We start from the raw sequence: 26,877 nt of genomic DNA on the forward strand, positions 1-26,877 counted from the left end.
GTGGGACCAACTGGGGCCAATGCTGGGGCAGGGCCCACAAGACCTGGGCCCCGGAGCTGAGGAAGGAGCCAGTGAGGTGTCCGGTTGGGAACGGGTGGGTGCGGATCCAAGAGAGGCCCAGAGAAGAGCAGTCACAGGAGTGAGGCGAGGTGGACCTGTTTGGGGCCTGCCTGCAACACTTGGCACACATTCCCCAAAACTCTGATGGGGGTGGGGTTGTGACCCCAGCCCATCCAAGTTTGATGGAAGAATCAGAGGTGAGGCGGTGCCCCCCACTTTGCCCTACCCCCACCCCTTGAGGGGCCACTGTGCCCTACCCTCATCACCTCCATCCCCAAATGAGTTTGTGTTGTTGGGACCTGCAGGGTCACAGGCACTTACACCCTGTACGCCTGAGTGGCTCCGGGTGCCCAGCACTAGGCTGCATGCCAGGCGATGCTGCTGACTTCCCTGAAGGGTCTGAATCCTTCTGGCTGTGACCTGCCAGAGTAGGCTCTGCCAGGAGCAAAGCATTTTCCCCACTGTGGGATCCAAGCCTCACTTCTGCCTGCCTCCACTGATGGCCACACTCAACTGCACCCTTCCAAGCTGGTGGGACCTTGAGCTCAGAATTCCCACCTAGCAGAAGCCCCTCCACGGCCCATGCTGCTCATGGTCACTGACTGTGGGTCTGTTGACTCCTCTTCCTATTTAAAAATTCTTTGTAGAAAAATAAGAAAACACAGATAGGCAAAATAACAAAACTATTATAAGTTTCATTAAACTCCACTGTCCCACCTCCCAGAGAAAATAATCACAGTTCGTTACATAATCTTCCAGACATTTTTTTGGAAGCACATAGACCTGGAGAAGCCTGATGGAAGCAGCCTGGGTTCACAACCCAACAATGCTGTTCACCAGCTGTGCAAGCTTGGGCAAGTTGCTTGCCCTTTCTGTGCCCCTATCTCCTCCCCAGCAAGATGGGGAGGAGTGTCATCCCCTGACATCAGGGGATGTCCTGGGCATCAAAGAGGTGACATGTGTCAAGTGCTTAGAACAGTCTGGCAGAGAGCATGGAGCAAGGCTTGGCCTCATGCATTTGCTTAAAAAACACTTTATTATGGAAAATTTCAAATATGCAAAAGCAGAAAGATGACATCCTGAGCAGCTTGCCCTGTCACCCGCTCCTGCAGTTCAACTTTCAGACTGTCTTGTATTATCTGTGTTCCACCCTTGCTCCTCTCCAAGATAAGTTTGAAGCAAATCCCAGACATCATATGATTTTACCAGGAAATACTTTATTGTGCATTTCTCAAAAGAGGACTCTCTCCCCATCCGCCTCCCCTTCCCTCTCTCCCTCCCCTCTCTCCCTCTCTCTTCTCTCTTAACCTACTATCACTTGTGCAAATCTCAACCATAATTCCTTAATATCCAATATCCAGAGTGCACGTTTCCTCTATTGCTTCACACATTTTATTTTTTATAGTTTGTTTATTTGAATTACGATCCAAGAAAGGCCCACGTGCTGTGATTGATCCATCTCTTAAATCTGTTTTAGCCCACGGGCTCTGTCTCAATCTCAATCTTTCTCTCTCTCGTTCTGGCAACTTATTTGTTGAAACTAGACTGTTTGTCCTTTGGAGTTTCCCATGGTCTGGATTTTGCTGATAGCATTCTGTGCTAAATATTTTAAACTTAAATGAAATGATTATTTTAGTGTGTGTGTGTGTGTGTGTGTGTGTGTGTGTGTGTGTGAATTCAGTCCAAAAACTCAGAATGCCAGAAATGCAACTTTTTCCTTGAGTGGTTTCATTTCCATTTTGAGCACCCCGTTCCACCGCAATCATGTGGGCTTCCTTCTTCTCTTTTCCCAGGTCTTCCAGAGCACCAGGAAGGGAGGTTGGGGTTGGGGCTGGAGCATCTGGTCCTGGAGGTCACCTGCATACTCAGGCACCTGGCTAGTCATCCAAATCTGACTGCAGAGCCACCGTTAGTAACCACAAGATGCCCAGGTAGTACAGAGGGTCCAATTTGGCATCTGTCAGTTCACTCTGAGTTTGCACACCCACTCTTTGCAAGAGCCTCATTATTTTTATTTTACAAATAAGGAAATGGGGGTTTGGGTTGGTAAGGTGACTTGAATAACTGATGACAGAAGCCAAGCAGCACATTCAAGAAGCTAGAAGATTGGTCGGGCACGGTGGCTCACGCCTGTAATCCCAGCACTTTGGGAGGCCAAGGTGGGTGGATCACCTGAGGTCAGGAGTTCGAGACCAGCCTGACCAACATGGAGAAACCCCATCTCTACTAAAAATATAAAATTAGCCGGGCATGGCAGCGCATGCCTTTCATCCCAGCTACTTGGGAGGCTGAGGCAGGAGAATTGCTTGAACCCAGGAGGCAGAGGCTGTGATGAGCCAAGATCATGCCATTGCACTCCAGCCTGGGTGGTCAACAGGAGCGAAACTCCATCTCAAGAAAAAAAAAAAAAAAAAGAGGTTAGAAGGAGTGCCATGCTCCTAAGGACACCTTGAGGGCAGGAGGCTCCTTCCAGCCCCCAGCTAACAGAACTGTCGGGTCAAGCCTCCAGGGACCAGTCACTTCTCAGTCCTTGTCTTAGGTGACCCATCAAACATCTGATACAGTTGCTTACACCTTCCTCTTTAGAAGCCTTTCCACTTGGTCTCTAAGACACCATCCTGACCCAGGTTTCCCCCCCGTCCCTCTCAGTCTCCATCTCTAAATTTCTGGGAGGCTCTGGGCTCAGTTCTTGCACATCCTCTGCAGGGCCCCCCTCCTTTGGTGACCTCCTTGCCCTTGACAGTCTCCTCATTTATAGCTGCAGTCCACACCACTCCCGCGGTGCTGGCCTCTTCTGTCAAATCGGATCCTGTGTTAGTCTGTTTTGCATTCCAATAAGGGAATATCTGAGGCTGGGTAATTTATAAAGAAAAGAGGTTTATTTGGCTCATGGTTCCACAGGCTGTACAGGAAGCAAAGAGCCAGTATCTGCTTCTGACAAGGCCTCAGGAAGCTTCCACTCATGGCAGACGGCGAAGGGGGAGCAGGCACATTATCTGGCTAGACAGGAAGCAAGAGAGAGAGGAGGAAGTTCCAGGCTCTTAAACAAACAGATCTGTTTAGAGTGAGAGCTCATTACCCCGATGGGGAGGGCACTTCATGAGGATCCACCCCCATGATCCACATACCTCTCACCAGGCCCTACTTCCAACACTGGGGATCACATTTCAACAAGACACCTGGAGGGGACAAACATGCAAACCAGGTCAGATCCTCAACATCTTCCCTTGATTTCTAGAGAGGTCTCAGGGTCACCTGTTTAGAGCCACACTCCTAAGCCTCCACACAGGTGGCCCCATCTCAGGATGTGGTAACTCCAGCCTTCCCCCTGCCAGAGTCAATCCTTGCCTCTTTCTCCCTCACAGTCAGAAGCCAGCATTTCCTACCTGGTCTCATCATCGTCCACACTCACCTGAGTCAGTGCAATAGTCTCTTAGAGGGGTTTCCCTGCCCTGGCCCTGGCCCCTAGTGTTAAAGCTGAGTGGGGGCTGGGCAAAGCGGCTCATGCCTGTAATCCCAGCACTTTGGGAGGCCAAGACAGGCAGATTGCTTGAGCCTGGGCACCATGGTGAAACCATCTCTACAAAAAATACAAAAATTAGCTGGGTCTGGTGGCACATGCCTGTAGTCCTAGCTACATGGGAGGCTGGGGTGGGAAGATCATTTGAGCCCAGGAGTTCGAGGCTGCGGTGAGCCAAGATTGCACCACTGCACTCCAACCTGGGTGAAAAAGCCAGACCCTGTCTCAAAAAACAAAAACGAAAACTGAGTAGAATAACACCTGCCTCTGGTCAGAGCCTCCCCATCACAGTCCTTTCAGTGGCTTGTGGGGCACCCCAAGATCTGACCCCACTTTTCAGCTGCTCAGGCTCCTTGTTCTTCCTTAAACCTGCCAGGCCCAGCCTCAGTCACTGAGGATGTTCTTTCCTCCCTCCATGAGGTCACTGCTCAAATGTCATCTTCTCGGTGAGCCCTGGGCACTCCCTCCCCTTGCCTGACTTTGAGTCTACCCACGCACTTGGCCCTTCTCACCATTGTTTCAGTGATCCTTGGCTGTGTAACAAACCGCCCCAAAACGGAATGGCTTCAAACAGCAGTGAGAGAGCATTCCTCACGATTCTGTGAATTGGCTGCTCCACACGGTGTCAGCTGGGGTCTCCCATGCAATGATGGTCAGCAGGGAGCTGGACTCAGTGCTGGCTGTCACCTGGACACCTCGGCCCTCTGTCCACGCGGCCTCTCAGCACCCACAGACCAGACCAGTTTTTTCACATGGCAGCAGCTTCCAAGCGGCAGAAGTGGAAGCTGCAAGCCCTTGTAAGGTTAAGCCCACAAGTGCCAAGATGTCATTTCTGCTCTATTCTGTTGGTCAAAGCAAGTCCCAGAGCCAGCCCAGAATCAAGGGAAGGCCTAACCCCATCTCTTGCTGGGGGAAGCATCAAAGTCACTCTTCGGAAGGGCCGCAGATGGGAGGGATTCCAGCAGTCATGTTTGCTATAACCAACCACACCCAGCATAGACCATGTCCTCCCTAGGGAATTGTTGTCTGTCCTGCCCCACAGGAATGTCATGAGGCAGGGGTTTCTGTATGTCTTATCTGCTACACCTCCTGCACTTAGAAGAAAGCCAGGCACACAACACACCTTTTTGTTTGTTTGTTTATTTGTTTATTCTTGAGACAAAGTCCCACTCTGTCGCCCAGGCTGGAGTGCAGTGGTGTGAACTCGGCTCACTGCAACCTCTGCCTCCTGGGCTCAATCAATTCTTGTGCCTCAGCCTCCCGAGTAGCTGGGATTACAGATATATACCACGACACCCGGCTAATTTTTGTATGTTTAGTAGAGATGGGGTTTTGCCATGTTGGCCAGGCTGGTGTCAAACTCCTGGCCTCATGTGATCAACCCCCTTCCACCTCCCAAAGTGCTGGGATTACAGGGGTGAGCCACTGTGCCTGACCTCAACACACTTTTGTTGGGTGAATCGTGAGGAGGATGGCTCTGTGGTCAAACATCCACTGCTGAAATCACATTTCTGCTACTTTGGCAACATTATTTTAGCTCAAAACCTCAGTTTCCCTATCTGTAAGATGGAAAAAAATGACAGTAGTGCCAATTCCATATAATTGGAAAAAGAACAAAAATACAGCATAACAAATAATCAGCACAATCCTTGGCCTATTTCTTGCCCTCCATAAATGTTAGCAGCTGTCACTTCCCATCCCTGTCTGTCTACCCCAACTTCCAGTCTGGGCTCCACCCCTGACTAGGACTTTGGAGACGCCTTCCACGGCCATACTCCTGGCTTCCACCCCTCCTTCCTCCTTGTACCGGGCAGGATGTCCAGCCTCTCAGGACTCTCCATCCCAAGAACCAGCATCCATGACAGCCTTGGTGCTTCCAGCAACTTTCTAGCCCAGGGCTTCTCCTTGGTGCTAATAAACTGGAACTCCCTGTGTTTGGATCTGTTTTATTTCAAGGATGACAGTGGCAAATGGGAAAATACTAAATAAATGACATTGGGTCTGTTTATTCAGGAATGTAATGACATTATAGTCTTCCCTTAACATAAATGAAATAATTCATGATTGAAACAGTGGACAATATGGACAATTTTGTCACCTTGTGGTAGAGTTGAGGTCAGCAAACATCCCTCTTCTTGTTAGCCTTCTTAGCCCCCTAGACCCTTCACCATTGCCAGCCACACCTGAACTGCTGGTTGAGCCTAGGCTGGTTAAATAGATGAGCCCCAAAAGCCTTCATTTTAAGGACACTTCACTTCTCCATAGGGAATTCTGCGGCCAAATCCCCTGGCAGGGAGCTGGGAATTCTTCTCTGGACCTCTGGCCCAGTCTTCCCACTCTGAGTTCTGTCCCAGGCTTCTAATTCCCCTCTCCCCCACAACCCCCGCCACCACTGGTTCTTATATGGAACCCATCCAGCAAGTGGCAATGCACACACTCCTTAAAAGGCAGTAATGGTTTCTCAAAAATAAAGCGTCTCTTTTTGTTATATAACCAGCCAGGTCCCAGGCAAGCCACTAGCACATCTACTGTCAAAAATACGAATCCCACAGCTCTGATGGGTCTACACAAATAAAGAAAGGCTGGCCACTTGTTCCAGGTCACAGAGTCCAGAGTTGATCCCTGGCAAAGTGGGGCTCAGGTCAGTGGGTTAAATGGTGGCCCCCCAAATTCATGTCCACCCAGAATGTCAGAATGTGACCTTATTTGCTGTAAGGGTCTTTGCAGGTGTAATTAAGATAAGAATATTGGCCGGGCACGGTGGCTCACGCCTGTAATCCCAGCATTTTGGGAGGCTGAGGTGGGTGGAGCATGAGGTCAGGAGTCCAAGACCAGCCTAACCAATAGGATGAAACCCTGTCTCTATCAAAAATACAAAAATTAGCCAGGCGTGGTGGCACGTGCCTGTAGTCCCAGCTACTCAGGAGGCTGAGGCAGGAGAATTGCTTGAACTCAGGAGGTGGAGGTTGCAGTGAGCCAAGATCATGCCACTGCACTCCAGCCTGAGTGAGAGTGAGACTCCATCTCAAAAAACAAAAAACATAAGAATCTTGAGATGAGATCATCCTGAGTTGGGATGGTCTTTCAGGTGTCTCACGCCTATAATCTCAGCCCTTTGGGAGGCCAAAATGGGAGAATCACTTGAAGCCAGGAGTTTGAGACCAGCCTGGGCAACATAGTGAGACATCACCTCCACAAAAAATACAAAAATTAGCCAGGCCTGGTGGCACACACTTGTAGTCCTGGCTACTCAGGAGGCTGAGGCTGGAGATCACTTGAGCACAGGAGTATGAGGTTGCATTGAGCTATGATTGTGCCACTGCACTCCAGCCTGGATGGCAAAAAAAAAAAAAAAAAAAAAAGCCTAAATCTTATGACTAGTGTCTTAGTGTATAAGAAAAGGAGAAGACAGCCGGGCATGGTGACTCACGTCTGTAATCCCAGCAATTTGGAAGGCCGAGGCTGGTGGATCACTTGAATCCAGCAGTTCAAGAACAGCCTGGCCAACATGGTGAAAACCCTTCTACTAAAAATACAAAAATTAGCCAGGCATGGTGAGAAGCAACTGTAATCCCGGCTACTGGTTGGGGCTGAGGCAGAAGAATCGCTTGAGCCTGGGAAGCAGAGGCTGCAGTGAGCGGAGATGGCACCACTGTAATCCAGCCTGGGTGACAGAGTGAGACTCCATCTCAAAAAAAAAGAGAGAGAGAGAGAGAGAAAGAGAAGATAGACATAGAGCAGACCCAGAGGGAAGGAGGCCATTGCAGGCAGGGGCAGAAGGTGGAGTGATGCTGCCACAAGCCAAGGAGCACCACGAGCACCAGCAGCTTGGAAAGGTGAGGAGGGATCCCCCGCCTAGAGCCTTCAAGGGAGGGAGGCCCTGCTGACAGCTGGAGTTTTAACTGTAGCTTCCAGAACTGGGAGAGAATAAATTTCTGTTGTTTTTACCCACCTAGTTTGTGATAATTTGTTATGGCAGTCACGGGATACGAATACACCAGGTTACTCTCAGCCACAGCAATGTGCAGGAATAGATCAGAGGAGGCCCAGGGCCAGCACTGCTGGGGCCAACAGCCCTCAGGAGCTCGGGGCCAGAAGCATCAGCAGTTTGGCCACACACTCTCCCAAATGCTGCTGGCAAGCAGGCCACAGGAGGGAGGGAACCAGGGCAGCAGGGGCAGGCCCCCAAGCAGGGCCGAATCCTGACCCCCGCAGACCTCTGGACAGACCGCACAAGCTGGAAACAGCACCAAAGCGAGCTTGCAGAGAGGTGCGCCAGAGTGGGGGTGAGGTAGGGAGGGGGCTGTGAAGGTTGGGCACTGAGGTACCTCCGCGAGGACCTCTAGAGCTGAAAGTGGGAACAGGAAACAGCTAGATGAGATTCATCTTGGAAAAATGCAAACTCTGGGCAAAAATAATCGAAAACATAAGTAAGGGATGGGCAGGAATAGCCATGGCTCGGCAGGAGCAGGGAGGGAGGCTGCAGCCTCAGGGCAGCGGAAAGGGCCCAGCCTGGCCGGAAGGTGTCCCGCCACGAGGGTGGCTGCGCAGCCTCCTGACTTTCTGGGAGGCAGTCTCAGAGGAGGGAGCGGGAGGCTGGGGACTTGGACTTCTGGGAATCCCTAAGCCAAGTTCATTGGAACAGCTCACCCAAAACAGAGGGCTGAGGTCTCTACTTCCTGAAAGTGGCCTGTGGTACCCACCCACCCATCCAGGCCAGGGCCCTGCCCACCGCTGCCCAGGCCTGCCTTCACCCTCCCTTCTCTCACAGCATTCCCTGGGCCTGTGCTCCTAGGGGAGGCCACAGAGCAGGCTGAGCAGGCACTGTGGACATCTCCAGAGAGAACTCTGGACTCAGAGCCAGGAGGGGAGGCCGGGTGTGTGTCTTGGCTCTGCCGCTCAGACAGAGGCTTCTCGTCCACAAAATGAGAACGAAAACTTATGTTCCCTCCCTCCCTGCCTGCTTCCAAGCAATCCATGCCCTCTGTAGAAATTTTAGACAGTACAAACAAAATGAAAAATGTTCAAATCACCCACAATTCCACTAACCACTGCAAACATTTGCTTAGCTTTGTTGCGCCTATATTTTCCACGTATGACATATATATGTGTGTTTTTACAAAAACAGCCTCACATTGTACATAAAGCTGTCTGCTTTCATCTGGTAACCATGTCACGTCTTCTTGTGCCATACAGCACCAGTTTTTGTTGTTGTTGTTGTTTGTTTGTTTTTTGAGATGGAGTCTTGCTCTGTAACCCAGGTTGGAGTGCAGTGGTGCGATCTCGGCTCACTGCAACCTCCGCCTCCCGGGTTCAAGCAATCTCCTGCCTCAGCCTCTTGAGTAGCTGGGATTACAGGCACCCACCACCATGACTGGCTAATTTTTGTATTTTTAGTAGAGATGGGGTTTCTCCACGTTGGCCAGGCTGGTCTCAAAATCCTGACCTCAGGTGATCTGCCATCCCAGCCGCCCAAAGTGCTGGTATTACAGGAGTGAGCCACCGCGCCCGGCCGGCACCAATTTTTAAAAGTCAGGCTGATTGCGGTATAGTTGCCATATTGTAAAGTTCACCCTTTTCAGTTCATAATTCTATGAATTTGACAAACAGTCTTGTAACCTGTAACTCCCACCACAGTCAAGATAGAGGACATTCCATCACCCCCAAATGCCTTCAAAGCTCTTTGTAGTCAACTCCTGCCCCCAGCCTTGCCCATCACTGGTCTGTTTTCTATCCTATAGTTTTGCCTTTTCCGAGTTGTCCTATAAATGGGATCAGAGCATAGGTGTCTCCTGCCACTTACCATGAGGCACTGAAGACTCACCCAAGCAGCTGCATCACCGGTTCCCTTCATCTCAATGTTCCTCAGCATTCCACGGGCTGGACACACCAGTGTGTGAAGCCATTCCGTGGGTCAAGAACATCTGGAGTGTTTACAGTTTTGGGTGATAAAGAGTAAAACCTCACAGAATCATTTTTAATGGCTGCATTATATTCCGCAGTATGAACACAGCAACATTTATTCCACCAGCTCTTGGTCACTGGATGTTCAGGTGGTTCTCAGCTCTTACTTTTACACACATAAGCTCCTTGTCAGGGTCTCCATCTCCCTGAAGGGTCCCCTCCCTCTAGAGCAGTGAGTCTCAACCTTGGCCACACATCAGTCACTGGGGAGCTTTAAAAATGCTAATGTCGGCCGGGTTACTGGCCCATGCCTGTAATCCCAGTGCTTTGGGAGACTCAGGTGGGAGGACTGCTTGAGGCCAGGAGTTTGACACCACGAGTTTGACACAGTAAGACCCCCATCTCTACAAAAAATAACTTAAAAAAATTAGCCAGGCTTGGGGGCACATGCCTGTAGTCCCAGCCACTCAGGAATCTGAGGTAGAAGTACCACTTGAGCACAAGAGCCAAGAGTGATTGTGCCACTGCACTCCAGCCTAGGTGACAGAGTGAGACTTTGTCTCTAAAAAATTAATAATAATTAATAAATAAAATGCCAATGCCCAAGCCATATCCAGACCAATTAAACTGGATTGTTTTGGGGAGGGGCCTGGGCATCAGTATTATTCGGAGCTCTTAGGTGCACCCTGCTCCACTGTACTCTGGAGAGGGGATGGTCTGGGCCTGGTGGGGGGTGGCCACTGCTGCCCCTGTGGCAGCCCCTCTCCCTCCCTAGTCCCACTCCTCACTGCCTTCCCACAGTGACCATCACAGACCAGTACAGGGAACCCAGGCCCACTGAAGATGGAAACTCAAAGACAATTTCCAGTGTGCAGGAGATAATCTAACCATCTCCTTTCAGTGGGATCTTTTCCATAGCTCAAGGGCCACCCTCTGGGAAGGGTAACTCCTTCCAGGTGCCTCTTGGACACACCCAAGTCCTAACCTGCCCTAGCGACCATGCCTCTTGCTTAAGCTGCAAAAGCTACCTCCAGTCTTGGGGATATTCTTGGCCCTAGTATGGCTCCCCACTGTGCCCCACCCCCATCTTCCAGTGGGACACCCTCCCTCACCCCTCCTCCAGCAGGTATACCTCCCACAGCCTCAAGCAGGGACCCCCTCCCCATCCATCCTCCAGCAGGGACACCCCCTCTCCAGGTTCTCCAGTGGGGACACTGTTGCAGCAGAGAAAGTTTCATAATTGCAGGGCCAGACTAAGCAAGGAGGATGAAAGATAATTCTCAAAACCACCTCCCCCAGAATTCAGAGGCTAGGGTTTTTAAGGATGCTTCAGCAGGCAGGGGACTAGGGAACTGAGACAATTGATTGGCAGTGGATAAAATCACAGAGGTGTCAAAACTATCTTCAAGCAGCTGAGTCAGTTTCTTGGTGTGGGTCACAGGTCCAGGTGGGGTCTCTTGGGCTGCTAAAATTCTAAATCTAGAAAATATCTCAAAGTTCTTTAGGTTTCATAATGGTGACTTTTTTTCTTTCTTTCTTTTTTTGAGATGGAGTCTTGCTCTGTTTCCCAGGCTGGAGTGCTGCAGCGCGATCTCAGCTCACTGCAAACTCCACCTCCCGGGTTCAACAGATTCTCCTGCCTCAGCCTCCTGAGCAGCTGGGATTACAGGCATGTGTCATCATTCCCGGCTAATTTTTTTGTACTTTTAGGGAGATAGAATTTCACTATGTTGGCCAGGCTGGTCTTGAACTCCTGACCTCCAGTGATCCACCCACCTTGGCCTCCCAAAGAGCTGGGATTACAGGTGTGAGCCACTGTGCCCGGCCTGTATATGAGCAGTTGGAGAAGTTAGAAATCTTGAGATTTCTGGCTATGTGACTCCAGGGCAGTAAGTATTATAGAAAAGCAAGCTAAGTGAGCAACGGCAGGTCGCTGTTTATGCCCTTTTTTTTTTTTTTTTTTTTTTTTTTTGAGACAGAGTCTCGCTCTGTCGCCCAAGCTAGAGTGGAGTGCAGTGGCCGGATCTCAGCTCACTGCAAGCTCCGCCTCCCAGGTTTACGCCATTCTCCTGCCTCAGCCTCCCGAGTAGCAGGGACTACAGGCGCCTGCCACCTCGCCTGGCTAGTTTTTGTATTTTTTAGTAGAGACGGGGTTTCACCGTATTAGCCAGGATGGTCTCGATCTCCTGACCTCATGATCCGTCCGTCTCGGTCTCCCAAAGTGCTGGGATTACAGGCTTAAGCCACCGCGCCCGGCCTGTGCCCATTCTTTAGCAAAGTTCAGGCTCCACCACAATTCTAACCTTGTCTTATGAAAGTGGTTTCAATCTCCAAACAAGAAGGGGGTCAGTTTTTCTTGCCTTTAACTATAAACTAAATTCCTCTCATAGTTATGTTGGCCTCTGCACTACAAGAAGAAGAAGAAGAAAAAAAAAAAAGAAATAAGAAAACCAATTTAGCCTGTGAGGTTAGAAGCAAGAGGGAGTCAGTCATGTTAGATTTCTCTCATGACTTAGAATTCTGCAAAGGTGGTTTCACCTCCACGGCAGGCCACTTCTTCCTGGGTATAGGGCACATCTTCGTCCTGCAGAGCAGGCAAGTCCCTCTCTCTCCCCACCTCCTCACCCGCTCTTGCCCCAACTGGCCAATGTTCATGACTCCTTCAGCCCCATGTTGTCCTAGCAGACACTGCAGCAACCACTCAGAGGGCCTCGCTGATTTCTAAGCTAGGAAGTTTCTTCCACTGTCAGTTGGATGAGATTCCTTGAACAAACATTTTTGCACAGTTGCGCAGTGTTTTAAGTACTCAGGTCTGACAGACTTAAAAACTGCCTCTGCCTTCTCAGGAGAGAACAAGGGCCCCAAGGGGAGCCCAGGTGCCCTGGCCAGAGGACATTAAAAGGAATGGAAATGGTTTTAGACAGCTGGAGGGATCTGCTCAGGGGACATTTGGGCAGAGCCTCTTCCTTGAGGAGGGCAGGAGCCAGATCCACAGATGAAGACCCTTAGAGCCTGCCCATCCCTGCTGGCACAAGGGGAGGATGGGGAGAGAGGGACCACATGCAGGCCTCCTGGCTTCTGTGTGTGGGTCCTGAGGCCCAGGAAGCTCTACAGCCCTGAAGAGGTAGATGAATTAGGAGGCTGGGAGTTGGTGTAGGAGGTCAAGAGGATGCCTGGGCTGAGCCACCTCCCCTGCTGCCCTCAGCCCTGTGCTCTGAGTGCAGAGATGGGGAAGAGCCAGCCCACTAAAGATGTCAGAGAGGGGCCAAAGAAAAAGGATAGAGGTGCTCAGGGAGTCTGGGGCTCAAGACAAGACGATAGGGTAGTGATGAGGAGAGGCATGAGAAAGTGGGTTGCATCCGATCTGGCGTGTCCCGTCGGTTAGGTTGAGCAGTGCCACACCACCATAACAGAGACTACAAATGGAGTATATCTAAATAATATAGACAGAAGACTTGATATTATCAAGACATCAGTTTTCCCCAGCTTGATCTATAGATTCAATGCAATCCCAATCTTGGGAAAGGAATTGCTGGATCAATGTGTACTATTTTGTTTTCATTTTGTTGGATATGGTTGCCACATTGGCTTCCAGAGTCTCTCCTACAGATTGCCAATTCCCTTGCACCTTCAACATGTGTGGTCAATTTTTTTGAATGTTTGATAAACCCACAACTGAAGATATTCTCATTTAGGTATTCTGTAACAACTGGACAGGTTGGGCACTCTGGTCATAAATTTATTGACCAGGATTTCTTCTGAGAATCATCTACGTGAGTTTCTTTGCTAATTTTTCTATTAAATTACTGCCTTTTTATCTATGGACAATTTAATAAGTTTATTATGATGAGATAATCTTAATTCCAAAATATCTCACACTTTATCCCAGTTTATCTTTTGACTTTAATTTTTGATCAGATTTAAAATCTGTCTGTTGTCCAATTTATCATTCTTTTCCTTTAATATTTCCAAAGTTTACTGTGATACTTAGATCATAAAAACATTCACCGACTTTTTTCCCGTATGTTTTTGGTTTCCTTTTTAGATGGAAATGTTCGACCCATCTGGAATTTATTTTGTTGTTAAGGAATGAGGAAGGGCACCAACTTCTATTTTTCCAAATGGCCCGCCAGTTGTCCTAAAGCCATTCGACTGAAAAATCTCGCGTGTTTGAAGCGACCGCCACACCAGCGCATTGGAAACCCGCGTTGTCTGTCCCGCGCCCGCCGGCTTCCGTGTGACAGTCCCGAGAGCAGAAGGATCGGGCAAGGCCCGCAGGCGTCCACCCGGAGCCGCCGGCTCAACCCTAGACCCACCCCCGCGCCGAGGACGCAGCCCACCCGGCTCCGCCCGGGCCTAGGTCCCAGTCCACCCGTACGGGCCTAGGACTCCCCTTTGACCCCGCCTCCTCCACCCCCTCCAACACCCTCCCCGGCCCGCTCCAGCCCACCCTCTACTCCAGGAGGCCAGTGGGACCAAACAGCGCTTTCGGAGACATTAATTTAAATAAAAGGCGTGTCCTCTGCTGTTATTTGCATGGAGGCGGGTCTTCCGGAGCGGCCGAGACACCCAGTCCTGTAGGAGCCCGGACCCTCCCTAGCGCTCCGACTGGCCCAGGTCGTGAGTCTCACGGAGAGGCCTCATTTGCATAGGGCGGGGCCACGTCCTCTTCTAGCCGGCGGCCGCCCGCCCGCCGCTTCCGTCAGCCTCACTGCGGCTTCCTTCCGTCTCGCTCCGCGTTGCTGGAGGCTGTGGTCCCAATGCTCCCCAAACGGCGGCGAGCGCGGGTCAGGTCCCCTAGCAGCGATGCAGCTTCCTCCACGCCGCCCTCGACGCGCTTCCCCGGCGTCGCCATCTACCTGGTCGAGCCTCGCATGGGTCGCAGCCGCCGGGCCTTCCTCACACGCCTGGCGCGCTCCAAAGGCTTCCGTGTCCTCGACGCCTGCAGGTGCGGGGCGGCGCGGTCTTCCGTGGCACCTGTAGTTTTGGATTCTAAGTTTGCTGTGGCACTTCGTGACCTTTCCCTGAGCCTCCATCTCCTCTTCTGTAAAGGGTACTATTAATTAGGGCCAGGCGTGTTTTAAAGGATCACTGCGAGAATCAAAACCAGAGGTCACGAGTAATTAATAAGCAGTCGTATTTGCTAACAGCCCTTCCGCCTGGGCTGTGTCCCACCTGTGAGCGAGACTGACTTCTCAGGAGGCCCGGAGCCCGCATGCTCCTCTGTCCTCAGACCTGAGTAAATAACACGACTGAGACGCTCCTGTAGGAAGGGAACCAAGAGGAGGAAAAATGGCGGCTACAGAGACAACTCCCAGAGTAAGGGAGCTGGGGGTGCCCCCTAGTTTGGAGGTTGAGAGAGCAAACGAACCTGGGTCTAGTATACCCCTACAGTTGTGTGTGTGTGGTTTTGTTTGTTTGTTTTGTTTTGTTTTTAACATTATCAGGGATCAGTAGTGTGCCAGACCCACTCAGGAGAGGATAATGATAGCAGTAATGATAGCAGCTTAGACTGTACCAGGCACTATCTTTGTACAACAACCCCACAGGGTAGATATGTTATCTCTGCTTTAGGGAAGAGGAAATCAAAGTATAGACACCTGGCTTGCCCAAGAGCTAAACAAGTATGTGGCAGGCAGAGCTGGGGTTCAGACCCAAACAGGCTCCTGCATCTCAGCTAAAACCCCTGTTCTTAATGAAGACCACCTGGTCCTGAGCCCTAAGGAATTCCTTTCTCTGAGGTGGAGAGGGAGGGAGAGAGCACAAGACTGGGCTGTGCTTGTGAACATAGCCAGGGCAGAGAACTACAGTTCGGAGGGCTGAGTGGTGGTGGTGTTCATCTACCAGGAGGAGGGGCTGGGAAGGCTTTCTGGAGGAGGTGATGTTTGCAGGATGAATGGTCACTTACCATGCAGAAGAGACGGCAAGAATGAAGGCTTGGAGCCAACCAGGGAGGGTTCTGGGCCTCACCCTCCTCCTCCTCTCCCAAATCCCTCTGCCAGCTCTGAAGCGACACATGTTGTGATGGAACAGACCTCTGCAGAGGAGGCCGTCAGCTGGCAGGAGCGCAGGATGACAGCTGCTCCCCCGGGTTGCACCCCCCCAGCTCTGCTGGACATAAGCTGGTTAACAGAGAGCCTGGCAGCTGGGCAGCCTGTACCTGTGGAGTGCCGGCACCGCTTGGAGGTGAGCTGGGTGGAAAACTAGAGTTGGGGCTACAGTGAAAGCCCCAGTGTAGGCCATTGCTCAGCTGGGAGAGGTGACATGGCAGCAATGCCTCAATGTCCTTCAGAGGAGGTGGGCAGTGAGGACTCTACCCAGATCACCAGGGGCCCCCTAGAAGCCAGTAGAGGAACCACAGCAGGGCCTGAGGGGGCCAGGCCATCTCAGCTTCTGTTCTCACCACTGGTGCAAATTCTGGGGTCCGCTTATTTTTACCTTCTTCAGGCTTTTCCTCCTCACCAAGTATATGACACAACAACTCCGAGCGGGATGACCCATGGATCAGCAGGAGCCTGTCCTCAGGATGCTATAAGGCTCCTGGCTTCTGACAGGTGTGGGCTTGGGGCCAGGTTGCCTGTGTTCAAATCCTGGCCCAGCCTGTGAGCCATGGTCGTGGGGCGAGCCCCTAGCCCCCGAGGCCTCAGCATCCCCAGCCCGCTTGGTTGTGAGGATTGGGGTGATGGAGCACATGCGTCATGTGCAGCAGCAGCAGCAGAAGTGCCCACAGGGCTGGAAGATGGGATTGCTGCTACCCTGGCATGAGGAGCCCCGTCTGCAGCCTGTTCTGCAGGATGATGTCTCCCTCAGTCCCATGCCTCTGGTGTTTTGTTGCTCACCTCTGTCCCATGAGCTCCAGAGGGCCTCAGTTGGACACTCCAGGAGAAACAAAGCCTGGGTATGGCCTGGCTCTCTTGCCAGCCCTACAACCTCACGGTGACCTGTTCATTGCCCATCCCCAGGTGACTGGGCCCAGGAAGGGGCCTCTGAGCCCAGCATGGATGCCTACCTATGCCTGCCAGCGCCCCACGCCCCTCACACACCACAACACTAGCCTCTCGGTAAGCCGCTTCCATGAGCCTTGGCCAGCCTTGGGGGTTGGGGACAAGGGTACAGATGGGTGGTAGCTGGTGGGTTGGAGCTGCCCACCCTGCCCCTTACCTAGGACCCCTCCCTGCAGGAGGCTCTGGAGACACTGGCCGAGGCAGCAGGCTTTGAAGGCAGTGAGGGCCGCCTCCTCACCTTCTGCAGAGCAGCCTCGGTGCTCAAGGCCCTTCCCAGCCCTGTCACAACCCTGAGCCAGCTGCAGGGGCTGCCCCACCTTGGAGAACACTCCTCTAGGGTTGTCCAGGTAGGTGCTTACCATTCTGAGCAGGGCGAGTGGGTGGGTGGGGAGGCCTTGGGGCCTGGTGAGACAGCAGAGGGTGCTGTGGGGGCAGGTGGGGATAGACAGTCGTGGGTGCTGACACTGCTCCAAGGCCTCAACAAGCCACCCTCTGCGCTCAGATTCCTCCTGTGCACTCCAGCCATTTACCCCTGGGTGGCTTAGAGGACCCAGTGAATAGTGCTGCAAGGGGCTGGCAGGGCTAGGGGTGACGCTGTTGTCATTGTCATTAGTCCCAAACTGCCCTCCACAGTGGAATGGAAGAGAGCACCCTGAGTGTGAGCATCTCTTTTCAGTGCCCCAATGTGTTGAGTTGTCCTTTAGTGCACTTTCATCATGAGAATACACAGTAACAGAAGATGCTTTTAAATGAAGTAGCATTGAGTTCACATGTTCTGAAAAGCAATTGTTTATGTATCTTGGGACTTATTTGACTTAGATATGATCCACGTTACCTGGAATCTCAGCTGTTGTAACTCCAAGCCCAAAGGATCTTTGAGTCTGGAGCCCTGGCCTCCTAGCTGTGTGGCAGCAACTTTGGTCACCTCCCTGGGCACAGTTTCCATTTCCAAGTCCCACCGGACCCTGACCCCACAAAGTTGTCTCTGCAGGGTGTTGGAGGGGACTGCCTCAGTCCTTGGGCCCACAGCCTTGACCCTAACTCCCTGCCCTTCTCTTTTCACCCCACACCCTCAGGCTTAGAGTTCTGCTTTGTTCCCTCCTCCAGGAGCTGCTGGAGCTTGGAGTGTGTAAGGAGGTGGAGAGAGTTCGGTGCTCAGAGAGGTACCAGACCATGAAGGTGCGCAGGGCAGGGTTCGGACCCGCCCCAGGAATGTCCTACCCTGGGAATGACAGCACAGTCCACACCATGTACGGGGAGGCGAGCAGAGGCAGCTGACCCAGCCCAGGGGTCAGAGAAGGTCTCGCTGAGGAAGTAGCAGCTAAGCTGACACCTGATATGCACAAGGCAGCCAAGTGGAGACAGGCAAGGAAGAAGCTTGTTTTGAGGACAGAATTTTCCAGATCACTCAGCACCATCTGGCTTTTGGGGGTTTTTGTTTTATTTTGTTTTTGAGACAGGGTCTCGCTCTGTCGCCCAGGCTGGAGTACAGTGGTGCAATCACAGCTCACTGCAGCCTTGACTTCCTGGGCTCAAACCATCCTCCCACCTCAGTCTCTGGAGTAGCTGTGACTACAGGCATGCATCACCACACCAGGCTAATTTTTAAATTTCTTGTAAAGATGGGGTCTTGGTAATGTTGCCCAAGCTGGTCTCAAACCTCTATGCTCAAATGATTCTCCTGCATTGGCCCCCAAAGTGCTGGGATTACAAGCGTGAGCCACTTCGCTCTGCCTTGATTATTTTTGATGGAATATTCTCAAGTAGATTACATGCTGTGGCATTTTAAACAGAGCACACTGAACCAAATGTACCCTTTTCTTGGGTGCTGCCACTGAGTGCACTGGGCTTGCCCTTGCCCACCCTCTGCAGGACCTTATATGTTATTTTCTCAGTGTGGTCAGCCTGCCTATCTCCATGGCCACCTTCCCTCTGTTTCTGCTCACTCCTGATCTGATAGGGAAATGCCATCTGAGCTCTTTTGGATGCCTCGGGTGTGCCTGCTTTGACACCCTTCTGCCACCTTTGTGGCTGGAGGTGTCACAGCAGTGGCCACATGGATAACTTGTCAGTGAAGTATGGGACCTTGGGAGGCCACACAGAATGTTGTCAGGATTGACAGGGAGGGCTTCGAAGAGGGGAGACTTGAGCAATGTGTGCAGGGCAAATGGGCTCAAATATGCAGAGGAAGGGGCAAGGGGCACTGGCAGGGACAGGACCAGATGAGTGGGGCCACTGTGGTGAGTGTGGGAGTGAGGGGCCTGGAGATGATGAAATCCCCTTAAAGTGGATGGAGGTTAATAAGTGCTTTCACTCATTAACTCAGCCCCAGCCCTGATGGCTCCTAGGCTGGCAGAAAATTATGTTAGTAATGAGAAGTTTATTAATATAATTGGGTTAATCTCATTATTTTTAGTCAGAATACTTCGGGTTATGAGTGACAGTGACCCACCCCACACCCTTGGTTCACAAAATCAAGGAAATGAGGGCCAGCAGAGCCCAGGATGGGGAGGGCTGTGGCCGGTCTGCAGGAGAACTGGGCTCAGTGACCTGGGTATTGCCAGGCCACTCCTCCTCCCCTCTGCCTCTGCACGGTTGCTTCACCCTCTCTTGCCACGCACCAGCTTCCTCCTCTGGTTGGAAATATGGCTACAGAAGGTGCTCCGCACCCACAGGCTACAGCTTCTGCCACTGCGTGGGCCTGCCCTCAGTCTCAGATCCAGAATTCCTAGGGAGGGACTCTAGTGGCTGACCTGAAGCAGGTGACATGCTTGGACTGGGGCCCACCCTGTATGGGGAGATAGTGAGTGCCCCGGCCAGCCCTGCCAGCTCTGCTCCTAAATCCACCCTTTTGATTGTTAACTCCTTATTGTTTTTTTGCTGTTTGCTAAGGAGGAGAACCACAGGAATTCGTTCCACCTGCTGTTAGGTGGGAGAGGCATGGTTTTTCCAGTGACTTAGGAGCCCCTCGTGCTAATGTGTTAGGGTGACTGTTTTAGTTATGTTGGAATCACAGGCTAGAGCTGTGTAAGTCCTGGGAGAGACATTTCATAGAGGAGAGGAGAGGGGTGTGCATGGGTTTGCTCCCCAAGACAGTGGGCTGGGTAGCCAGGCTCCAAGTTTGAATCCTTGCCCTGTGGTCTAGGGCAGGTTGCGAGTGGTGATGGCGCCTGCCTGGTGCATGGTGCTCCACGGGCCACACCGTCCCGGAGCCAGTGATCATCTGAGTCCAGCCATGAGAGCTCTGCCCATCCGGGCTGTGCTCCTTCTCCACAGCTCTTCACCCAGATCTTCGGGGTCGGTGTGAGGACTGCTGACCGGTGGTACCGGGAAGGACTGCGAACCTTGGATGACCTCCGAGAGCAGCCCCAGAAACTGACCCAACAGCAGAAAGCGGGTGAGCCCTCCAGAGAGGCTGGGCCCTGGGCTTCCCAAAACTGTACCCTGGATCCCTCAGCACCAACTCCCTAGAGGGAAGGGAGCAGGCTGGTGCAGAGGGTTTGGCGGCAGCCTTGTGTGGTGGGCTTCCTGGGGTCTCCATCCAGTGCAGTCAGGATCTATCACAGCCCTTTCTCAGTGGACGATGCTGACCACAACTTCCGTGACATGCCAGGGGCTTGTGTCACTGCCTACTGGTTAGACTTTGACCAGGGACCAGGGACAGCCTGGGCCTTGGGCACACTGCCCAGTGTGGTGCCTGGTACACAGAGGCCTGCAGAGGTGGCACCGAGCAGGGGAAGGGGAAGAACGTCAGCTTTTGAGTTTGTTAGGCCCTGGTTTGAGTCCTATCTACCATTTGCCAGGTAGGTGACCATTGCCCAAGACGTAACCTCTCTGAGTCTGTTAAATTTTCTGTGAAATGGAGAAGGAAGGCTGGGCATGGTGACTCACACCTGTAATCCCAGCACTTTGGGAAGTCAAGGTGGGTAGATCGCTTGAGCTCAGGAGTTCAAGACCAGTCTGGGCAACAGGGTGAAACCCCGTCTCTACAAGAAATACAAGAGTTAGCCAGGCGTGATGGTGGATGCCTGTAGTACCAGCTACTCATGAGGCTGGGGTTCAAGGATCACTTGAGCCTGGGAGGTCAAGCCTTGAGGCCACGGTGGAGGTTGCAAAGAGCTGAGATTGAGCCACTGCACTCCAGTCTGAGTGACAGAGCAAGACCCTGTCTAAAAAAATAATAACAATGAATAAAAAAGTGGGAAGGAATGAATTCATAAGCCCTCTGTGAGAGCCAGCAAGTGGCAGGTGTTGAGCAGATACTCCATTCTCTCCGCATGGCCTGCCTGGCTACTCTGGCCACACCATCTGGGACCACCCTTGGGTTGAGGGCTCTGCTGAAGCAATCCCCACAGCCCAGCGGGCACTGCCAGCTCCACTGCCTCTTTGCACATCTTCTCCCGGGCCACTGCCCAGTTCAGCTGACAGGAAGTGAGACCCACAGGGCTGGTTCGTCTTGATTGCCGCTCTCCACGACAAGAGTAGTCAGGAATGGCTAGCAGCGTTTACTGAGAGCTCACTGTGCCAGGTGCTGCTGTTCCTCACATTTAAACCTCTCCTTGGCTGGGTGTGATGCCTCCCATCTTTATGTAATCCCAGCACTTTGGGAGGCCAAGGCGGGTGGATCACCTGAGGTCAGGAGTTCAAGACCAGCCTGGCCAACATGGCGAAACCCTGTCTCTACTAAAAATACAAAAATTAACTGGGTGTGGTGGCAGACACCCATAATCCCAGCTACTCGGGAGGCTGAGGCAGGAGAATCACTTGAACCTGGGAGACGGAGGTTGCAGTGAGCTGTGATTGTGCCGCTGCCCTCCAGCCTGGGCAACAAGAGCGAGATTCCGTCTCAAATAAATAAACCTCTCCTTAACTGCGTGTGGGAGGCCGATAGGTGACGAAACAGAAGTAGGCCAGAGTAAGGTGTTCGTTGTTGCAAAGCCATCGTCCATCGTTTTACCACCTCTTGGACTCACTTTATGCATAAGAAAAAATAGGCATCAAAAGAGATAGCCTGTGGCATGACTGTATCAACATCAGTATCCTTATATTTGGTTGCAAAATTATAGTTTTGCAAGGTGTTAACCTTTTGGGGGAGCTGGGTAAAAGGCACATGGGATCTCCCTGTGCTATTTCTTTTAACTGTGAGTGAATCTACAACTATCTCAAAATCAAAGTTTAATATTTAAAGAGGGAGAGAAGATAGTGTTATGCTTAGATTGGGATCTCATTCTGCTCCCTGTCTTAGCCTCACCTTCCTCGGTGGCCTCTCCTGGTCCTGCAACGATGGGGCCCCAGGGTGACCACCTCATGCTGGTGAGGGATGGGGGCTCAGCCTGGGGGCAGGCTGGGTGAGTCAGGAGGGCCGGTGCTGCCCCTAGGACTCCAGCACCACCGGGATCTGAGCACCCCAGTCCTGCGGTCCGATGTAGATGCCCTGCAGCAGGCAGTGGAGGAAGCTGTGGGGCAGGCCCTGCCTGGGGCCACCGTCACGCTGACCGGCGGCTTCCGCAGGTAAGGAGGCCCGACATGTCCCTCTGGCTTGGCTTCAGACCCCTCCCTGGTGAAGGGACCCAAGTCGGGGACCCTGAAGTAGGCCTTCCCACTCATTGGAAGGGATGTGGCCTGGGGCTGGAGTGAGCAGGCCATGTCCCTGAGTCAGAGTCAGACTGGCCCCCTCAGGGGGAAGTTGCAGGGCCATGACGTGGACTTCCTCATCACCCACCCCAAGGAGGGCCAGGAGGCGGGGCTGCTGCCCAGAGTGATGCGCCACCTGCAGGACCAGGTGAGGGTCTCCCTGCTCCCCGGGAGCCACCACTGGCCAATGCCACTGCCTCCTGCTCTCTCTGCACCACGGGGGTCTCAGCCACGCCCACCTCTCCCCACAGGGCCTCATCCTGTACCACCAGCACCAGCACAGCCGCTGGGAGTCCCCTACCCGCCTGGCCCAGCAGAGCCACATGGACGCTTTTGAGAGGAGTTTCTGCATTTTCCGCCTACCACAACCTCCAGGGGCTGCTGTGGGGGGATCCACAAGGCCCTGCGCATCCTGGAAGGCTGTGAGGGTGGACTTGGTTGTCGCACCCATCAGCCAGTTCCCTTTCGCCCTGCTCGGCTGGACTGGCTCCAAGGTAGGCAGTGTGTCGCTGGGCCGCCTGGGGGTGGGGCTGGGCCAGCCCTGCTAAGGACAGTCCCTTCCCCGAAGCTTTTCCAGCGGGAGCTGCGCCGCTTCAGCCGGAAGGAGAAGGGCCTGTGGCTGAACAGCCATGGGCTGTTTGACCCAGAGCAGGTACGTTGTTGGGGACTAGGGACAGCAAACAGCACCCGTAGTCCGCTCTCTGACCCACAATATGAAATGGCCCTGGACCCCTCCAGCCTGAAACCGATAGGACCCTAATCTGGGTCTCCACACCCAGTTCCTGGCCCTCAAGAGCACACCCCACGTCGGTGCTGGGCTCTGCCTCCACCCTCAGTCGTCCCCCAGGGAAGCAGCAGTGGCTTGACTCCCAGGTCATGGAAGTCCTGCTTCTGTTGCAGAAGACGTTTTTCCATGTGACTTCAGAGGAAGACATCTTCAGACACCTGGGCCTCGAGTACCTTCCTCCAGAGCAGAGAAACGCCTGAGCCTGCCTGTGGCCCCCACATCCACTCAGGAAATCCGGTGCCCCCAACTTGGCCACTGAATGTCTCCAGGCAGATATGCTGCCCCAAACCCCCACCTTCACCCCTCCCCGCCAGGGCCTAACTCTGCTGTAGGTCAGTTGTGCCTGAAGGATCAGTTGAGCCGCTGCTGGCGTGCCGCGGGGTGTGGTGAGGTGGGAGCCTTCGGTGCCAGCCTCATCACTGAGTGACCCTGGGTCTGCTCTTAGCCTCGCCATGGCTCACGTTCCTGCCCTGGACGGGATGTGAGCGGGGCGCACTTCATGGAGCCGTGGCGGGGCCTGCAGTCATGAATGGCATGTGGTCCCTGATGTGCAGTGTCCCATCAGTTGCACTGCAGTTACTGTGGCTCCTGCAGGGAGCCTGCCCAGAATGCCTAGAAGAGAACCACATGTACCTGCGCTGCGTTTGAGAGCCATGAGCTGGAGGCTGTGGTTCTTGCCAGCAAGGAGCCTACTGTCTGGTGTGCTGTAGGCATCTGGAGAGGGAGAGGGCCTAGGTAGGAGTTAGGAGGAAGGTAATTTTCTTTTTTTTTTTTTTTTTTTTTTTTTTTGAGACGGAGTCTCGCTCTGTCGCCCGGGCTGGAGTGCAGTGGCCGGATCTCAGCTCACTGCAAGCTCCGCCTCCCGGGTTCCCGCCATTCTCCTGCCTCAGCCTCCCGAGTAGCTGGGACTACAGGCGCCTGCCACCTCGCCCGGCTAATTTTTTTTTTTTTATTTTTTAGTAGAGACGGGGTTTCACCGTGTTAGCCAGGATGGTCTCGATCTCCTGACCTCGTGATCCGCCCGTCTCGGCCTCCCAAAGTGCTGGGATTACAGGCTTGAGCCACCGCGCCCGGCTGGTAATTTTCAACTATGGGGCTTCAGTACTGCAGCGCCCCCAGCCAGGCTCTGTGCTTCTGCCTTTAAGGCCTGTTCTCAGCACAGTGTCTCAAAAATAGGTCATATCCTGCCATTCCAGTCACAGAGCCCTTTAATGGTTCCAAACCCTAAGTCCACACATGGTCCCTGGTTCTGGCATCTCTCCAGCCCCACTGGCCCCAAGCTGTTTGACTCACCGGGTTCCTATTTGATGCACCCAGGCCCCCTTGTGGCCAATTCCCTCCCCTTCTCACTGAGTCAGAAGCACTGCAGTGGGCTGGACACGGGTGCCCTCCACATCCCTCATATCCCCAGGCATACTCTGGCCTCAGGCTTTGATCCACCTGGAGTGTGCCCTCCCCTTCAGGCCTTGAATCAAGTCATTTTGTTAGGCTAGGACTTCCCAGACCACTCAGCATTAAAAAATATTTTGAAAATGAACGTGCAGTAGACTCTTTTGCGGTGCAGCATTTGCACATGTGGGGCACACCAGGTCCATCCCCAGAACACTTTCCCACACTGTCCTATTGTGGTCACGTGCTTCTCCACCCCCACCCACTTGGCGGTGCTCCATCCCTATAGTTTTGCTTTCTCTAGAATGTCATGTAAAGGGAACCAAACTATATTTAACCTTTGGACTAGCCTCTCCCCGCAGCCTAATGCCTTTGACGTTCCTACAGGTTGCTGGGTGTGTTGATAGTTTGTACTTTATTCCGTGCCGTGGGTGTTCTACAGTTTATCCATTCAGCTGCTGAATGTCTGGATTGTGGCCGGACGCCATGGCTTATGCCTGTAGTCCTAGCACTTTGGGAGGCTGAGGTGGGTGGATCACTTGAGGCCAGGAGTTTGAGACCAGCCTGGCCACCATGGCGAAACCCCATCTCTACAAAATATACAAAAGTTTGCTGGGCATGTTGGCTCACACCTGTATTCCCAGCTACTCGGGAGGCTGAGGCATAAGAATTGCTTGAACCTGGGATGCCAAGGTTGCAGTGAGCTGAGATTGTGCCACTGCACTCCAGCCTGGGCAACAGAGCGAGACTCTGCCTAAAAAGAAGAAAACGTCTGGGTTGTTTCCAGAGTTTGGAGATAATGAATCATACTGCTACAGACGTGCATGTACAAGTTTTTGTGTAACACAGAGGTCTTCATTTCTCTTGGGTAAGTAGACAGGCATAGGATTATTGTGTCATTTGGTAAGTATACGTTTATTTCATAAGAGCAAAGTTGTCCTGAGTGTGTCTCATTTTGCAGTCCACCAGCATTGTGAGCACCCCTGTAAGTTAAACACCAAGTAGGCAGTTGCTCTGTATCCCTGCCAGCACTTGATAGTTTCAGTATTTGTTAACTTTAGCTTTTCTAGTAGTAGGTATATATCAGTAGCTCACTGTGGTTTTATTTTGCATTTACCTAATGCCTGATAATGTTGAGCATCTGTTCACTGGCTTCTATGTCCTCACTGGTGAAGTGGCTGTTCAAGTCTCATTTTCAAAAACAGAATTGTTGGCCGGGCACGGTAGCTCACACCTGTAATCCCAGCACTTTGGGAGGCCAAGGTGGGTGGATCACCTGAGGTCAAGAGTTCGAGACCAGCCTGGCCAACATGACAAAACCCAAAGTTGCCCACCATGCCCCTCTGTTACTGCTGAATCTTGAGAGTTCTTTATGTGCCACTATGGTGATTGGTAAATATTTTTTCCCAGTGTGAAGACTATCTTCCTTCTTTTAGCACTGTGTTTTTCAGAGTAAATGTATTTAATTTTTATGAAGTCCAGTTTATCAATTTATTCAGTTTACCAGTTTTTTTCTTATGTTTTTGGAGTCCTATCTCTGACCCAAAATCACAAAGATTTTCTTTGCTTTCTTTTATAGTTTGTTTGTTTTCCCCAGAAACAGGGTCTTGCTCTGTCACCGAGGCTGGAGTGCAGTAGTATGATTATAGCTCACTGCAGTCTCAAATTCCTGTGCTCAAGCAATCCTCCTGCCTCAGCCTCCCAAGTAGCTAGGACTAGAGGCACAAGCCACCAAGCCCAGCTAACTTTTTAAATTTTCTGTAGAGACAAGGGTCTCGCATTGTTTCCCAGGCTGGTCTCGAACTCGTGGCTTCAAGCAGTGCTCCCGCCTCAGCCTCCTGTAAATTTTTTACGCCTCAGCCTCCTGTAAAAAATACCAAAGTATTGGTATTACAGGTGGGAGCCACCACACCTCGCCTGGTTTGCATTTAGATCCATGATTTATCTTTAGTTAATTTTTGTTTAAGGGGTGTGAGGCTTAGGTTTTTGTATATGGAGGTCCAATTGTTCTAGTACCATTTCTTGAAAATACTGTCCTTCCTTTACTGAATTTCCTATGAACTTTTGTAAAAGTCAATTGGCTATATTTATATGGTTCTATTTGTGGACTCTGTTCCATTTGTTTTTGGATCTGTCCCTTTACAAATACCATATTAACTCAGTTAACTTGAATTTTAGACTAATGCTTAATATCAGGTAATATGAATCCTCCAGCTTTGTTCTTTTCCAAATTATTTTGGCTATATAATCCTTTGACTTTCTATATAAATTTTAGAATCACCTTGTCTGTAGACACAAAACAATCTTTTAGCCGTTTGATTGGAATTGCACTGAGTTTATAGGTTGGGGAAACTAACATCTTAACTATATAGAATCTTTAAATTTGTATCACAGTATGTCTCTCCATTTATTTTGGTTTTCTTTTATTTCTTTCATCAGTGTTTTACGATTTTTCAACATACATACCTGGGACATGTTTTGTTAGATTTATACCTAAGTATTTTATTTCCTTGGAGTTATTATAAAATGTTTCAATTTCCAATTTTTCATTGCTAGCACATAGAAATATAATTCATTTT

The 26,877-nt window shown here is 51.7% G+C and overlaps 1 protein-coding gene across 2 annotated transcripts; it reads left to right on the top strand.

Moving 5' to 3' along the window:
• Positions 1–14,172: 14,172 nt before the first annotated feature.
• Positions 14,173–23,663, top strand: POLM (DNA polymerase mu). 2 transcript variants are annotated; one of them, XM_025380717.1, is made up of 11 exons: positions 14,173–14,432; positions 15,487–15,670; positions 16,447–16,545; positions 16,665–16,835; positions 17,596–17,667; positions 19,765–19,885; positions 21,867–21,999; positions 22,168–22,270; positions 22,374–22,616; positions 22,691–22,774; positions 23,023–23,663. In XM_025380717.1, exons 1-11 carry the CDS (start codon positions 14,245–14,247, stop codon positions 23,107–23,109), a joined length of 1,485 nt encoding a protein of 494 aa, XP_025236502.1. In that variant the 5' UTR covers positions 14,173–14,244; the 3' UTR covers positions 23,110–23,663. The 2 variants fall into 2 exon arrangements, with proteins under 2 accessions (XP_025236502.1, XP_025236503.1); XM_025380718.1 differs by lacking the exon at positions 22,168–22,270 and having other exon boundaries at positions 21,875–21,999.
• The last annotated feature ends 3,214 nt before the right edge of the window (positions 23,664–26,877 follow it).

The sequence above is a fragment of the Theropithecus gelada genome, chromosome 3 (genome assembly GCF_003255815.1).
Source record: "Theropithecus gelada isolate Dixy chromosome 3, Tgel_1.0, whole genome shotgun sequence".
In the NCBI taxonomy this organism is placed as follows: domain Eukaryota; kingdom Metazoa; phylum Chordata; class Mammalia; order Primates; family Cercopithecidae; genus Theropithecus; species Theropithecus gelada.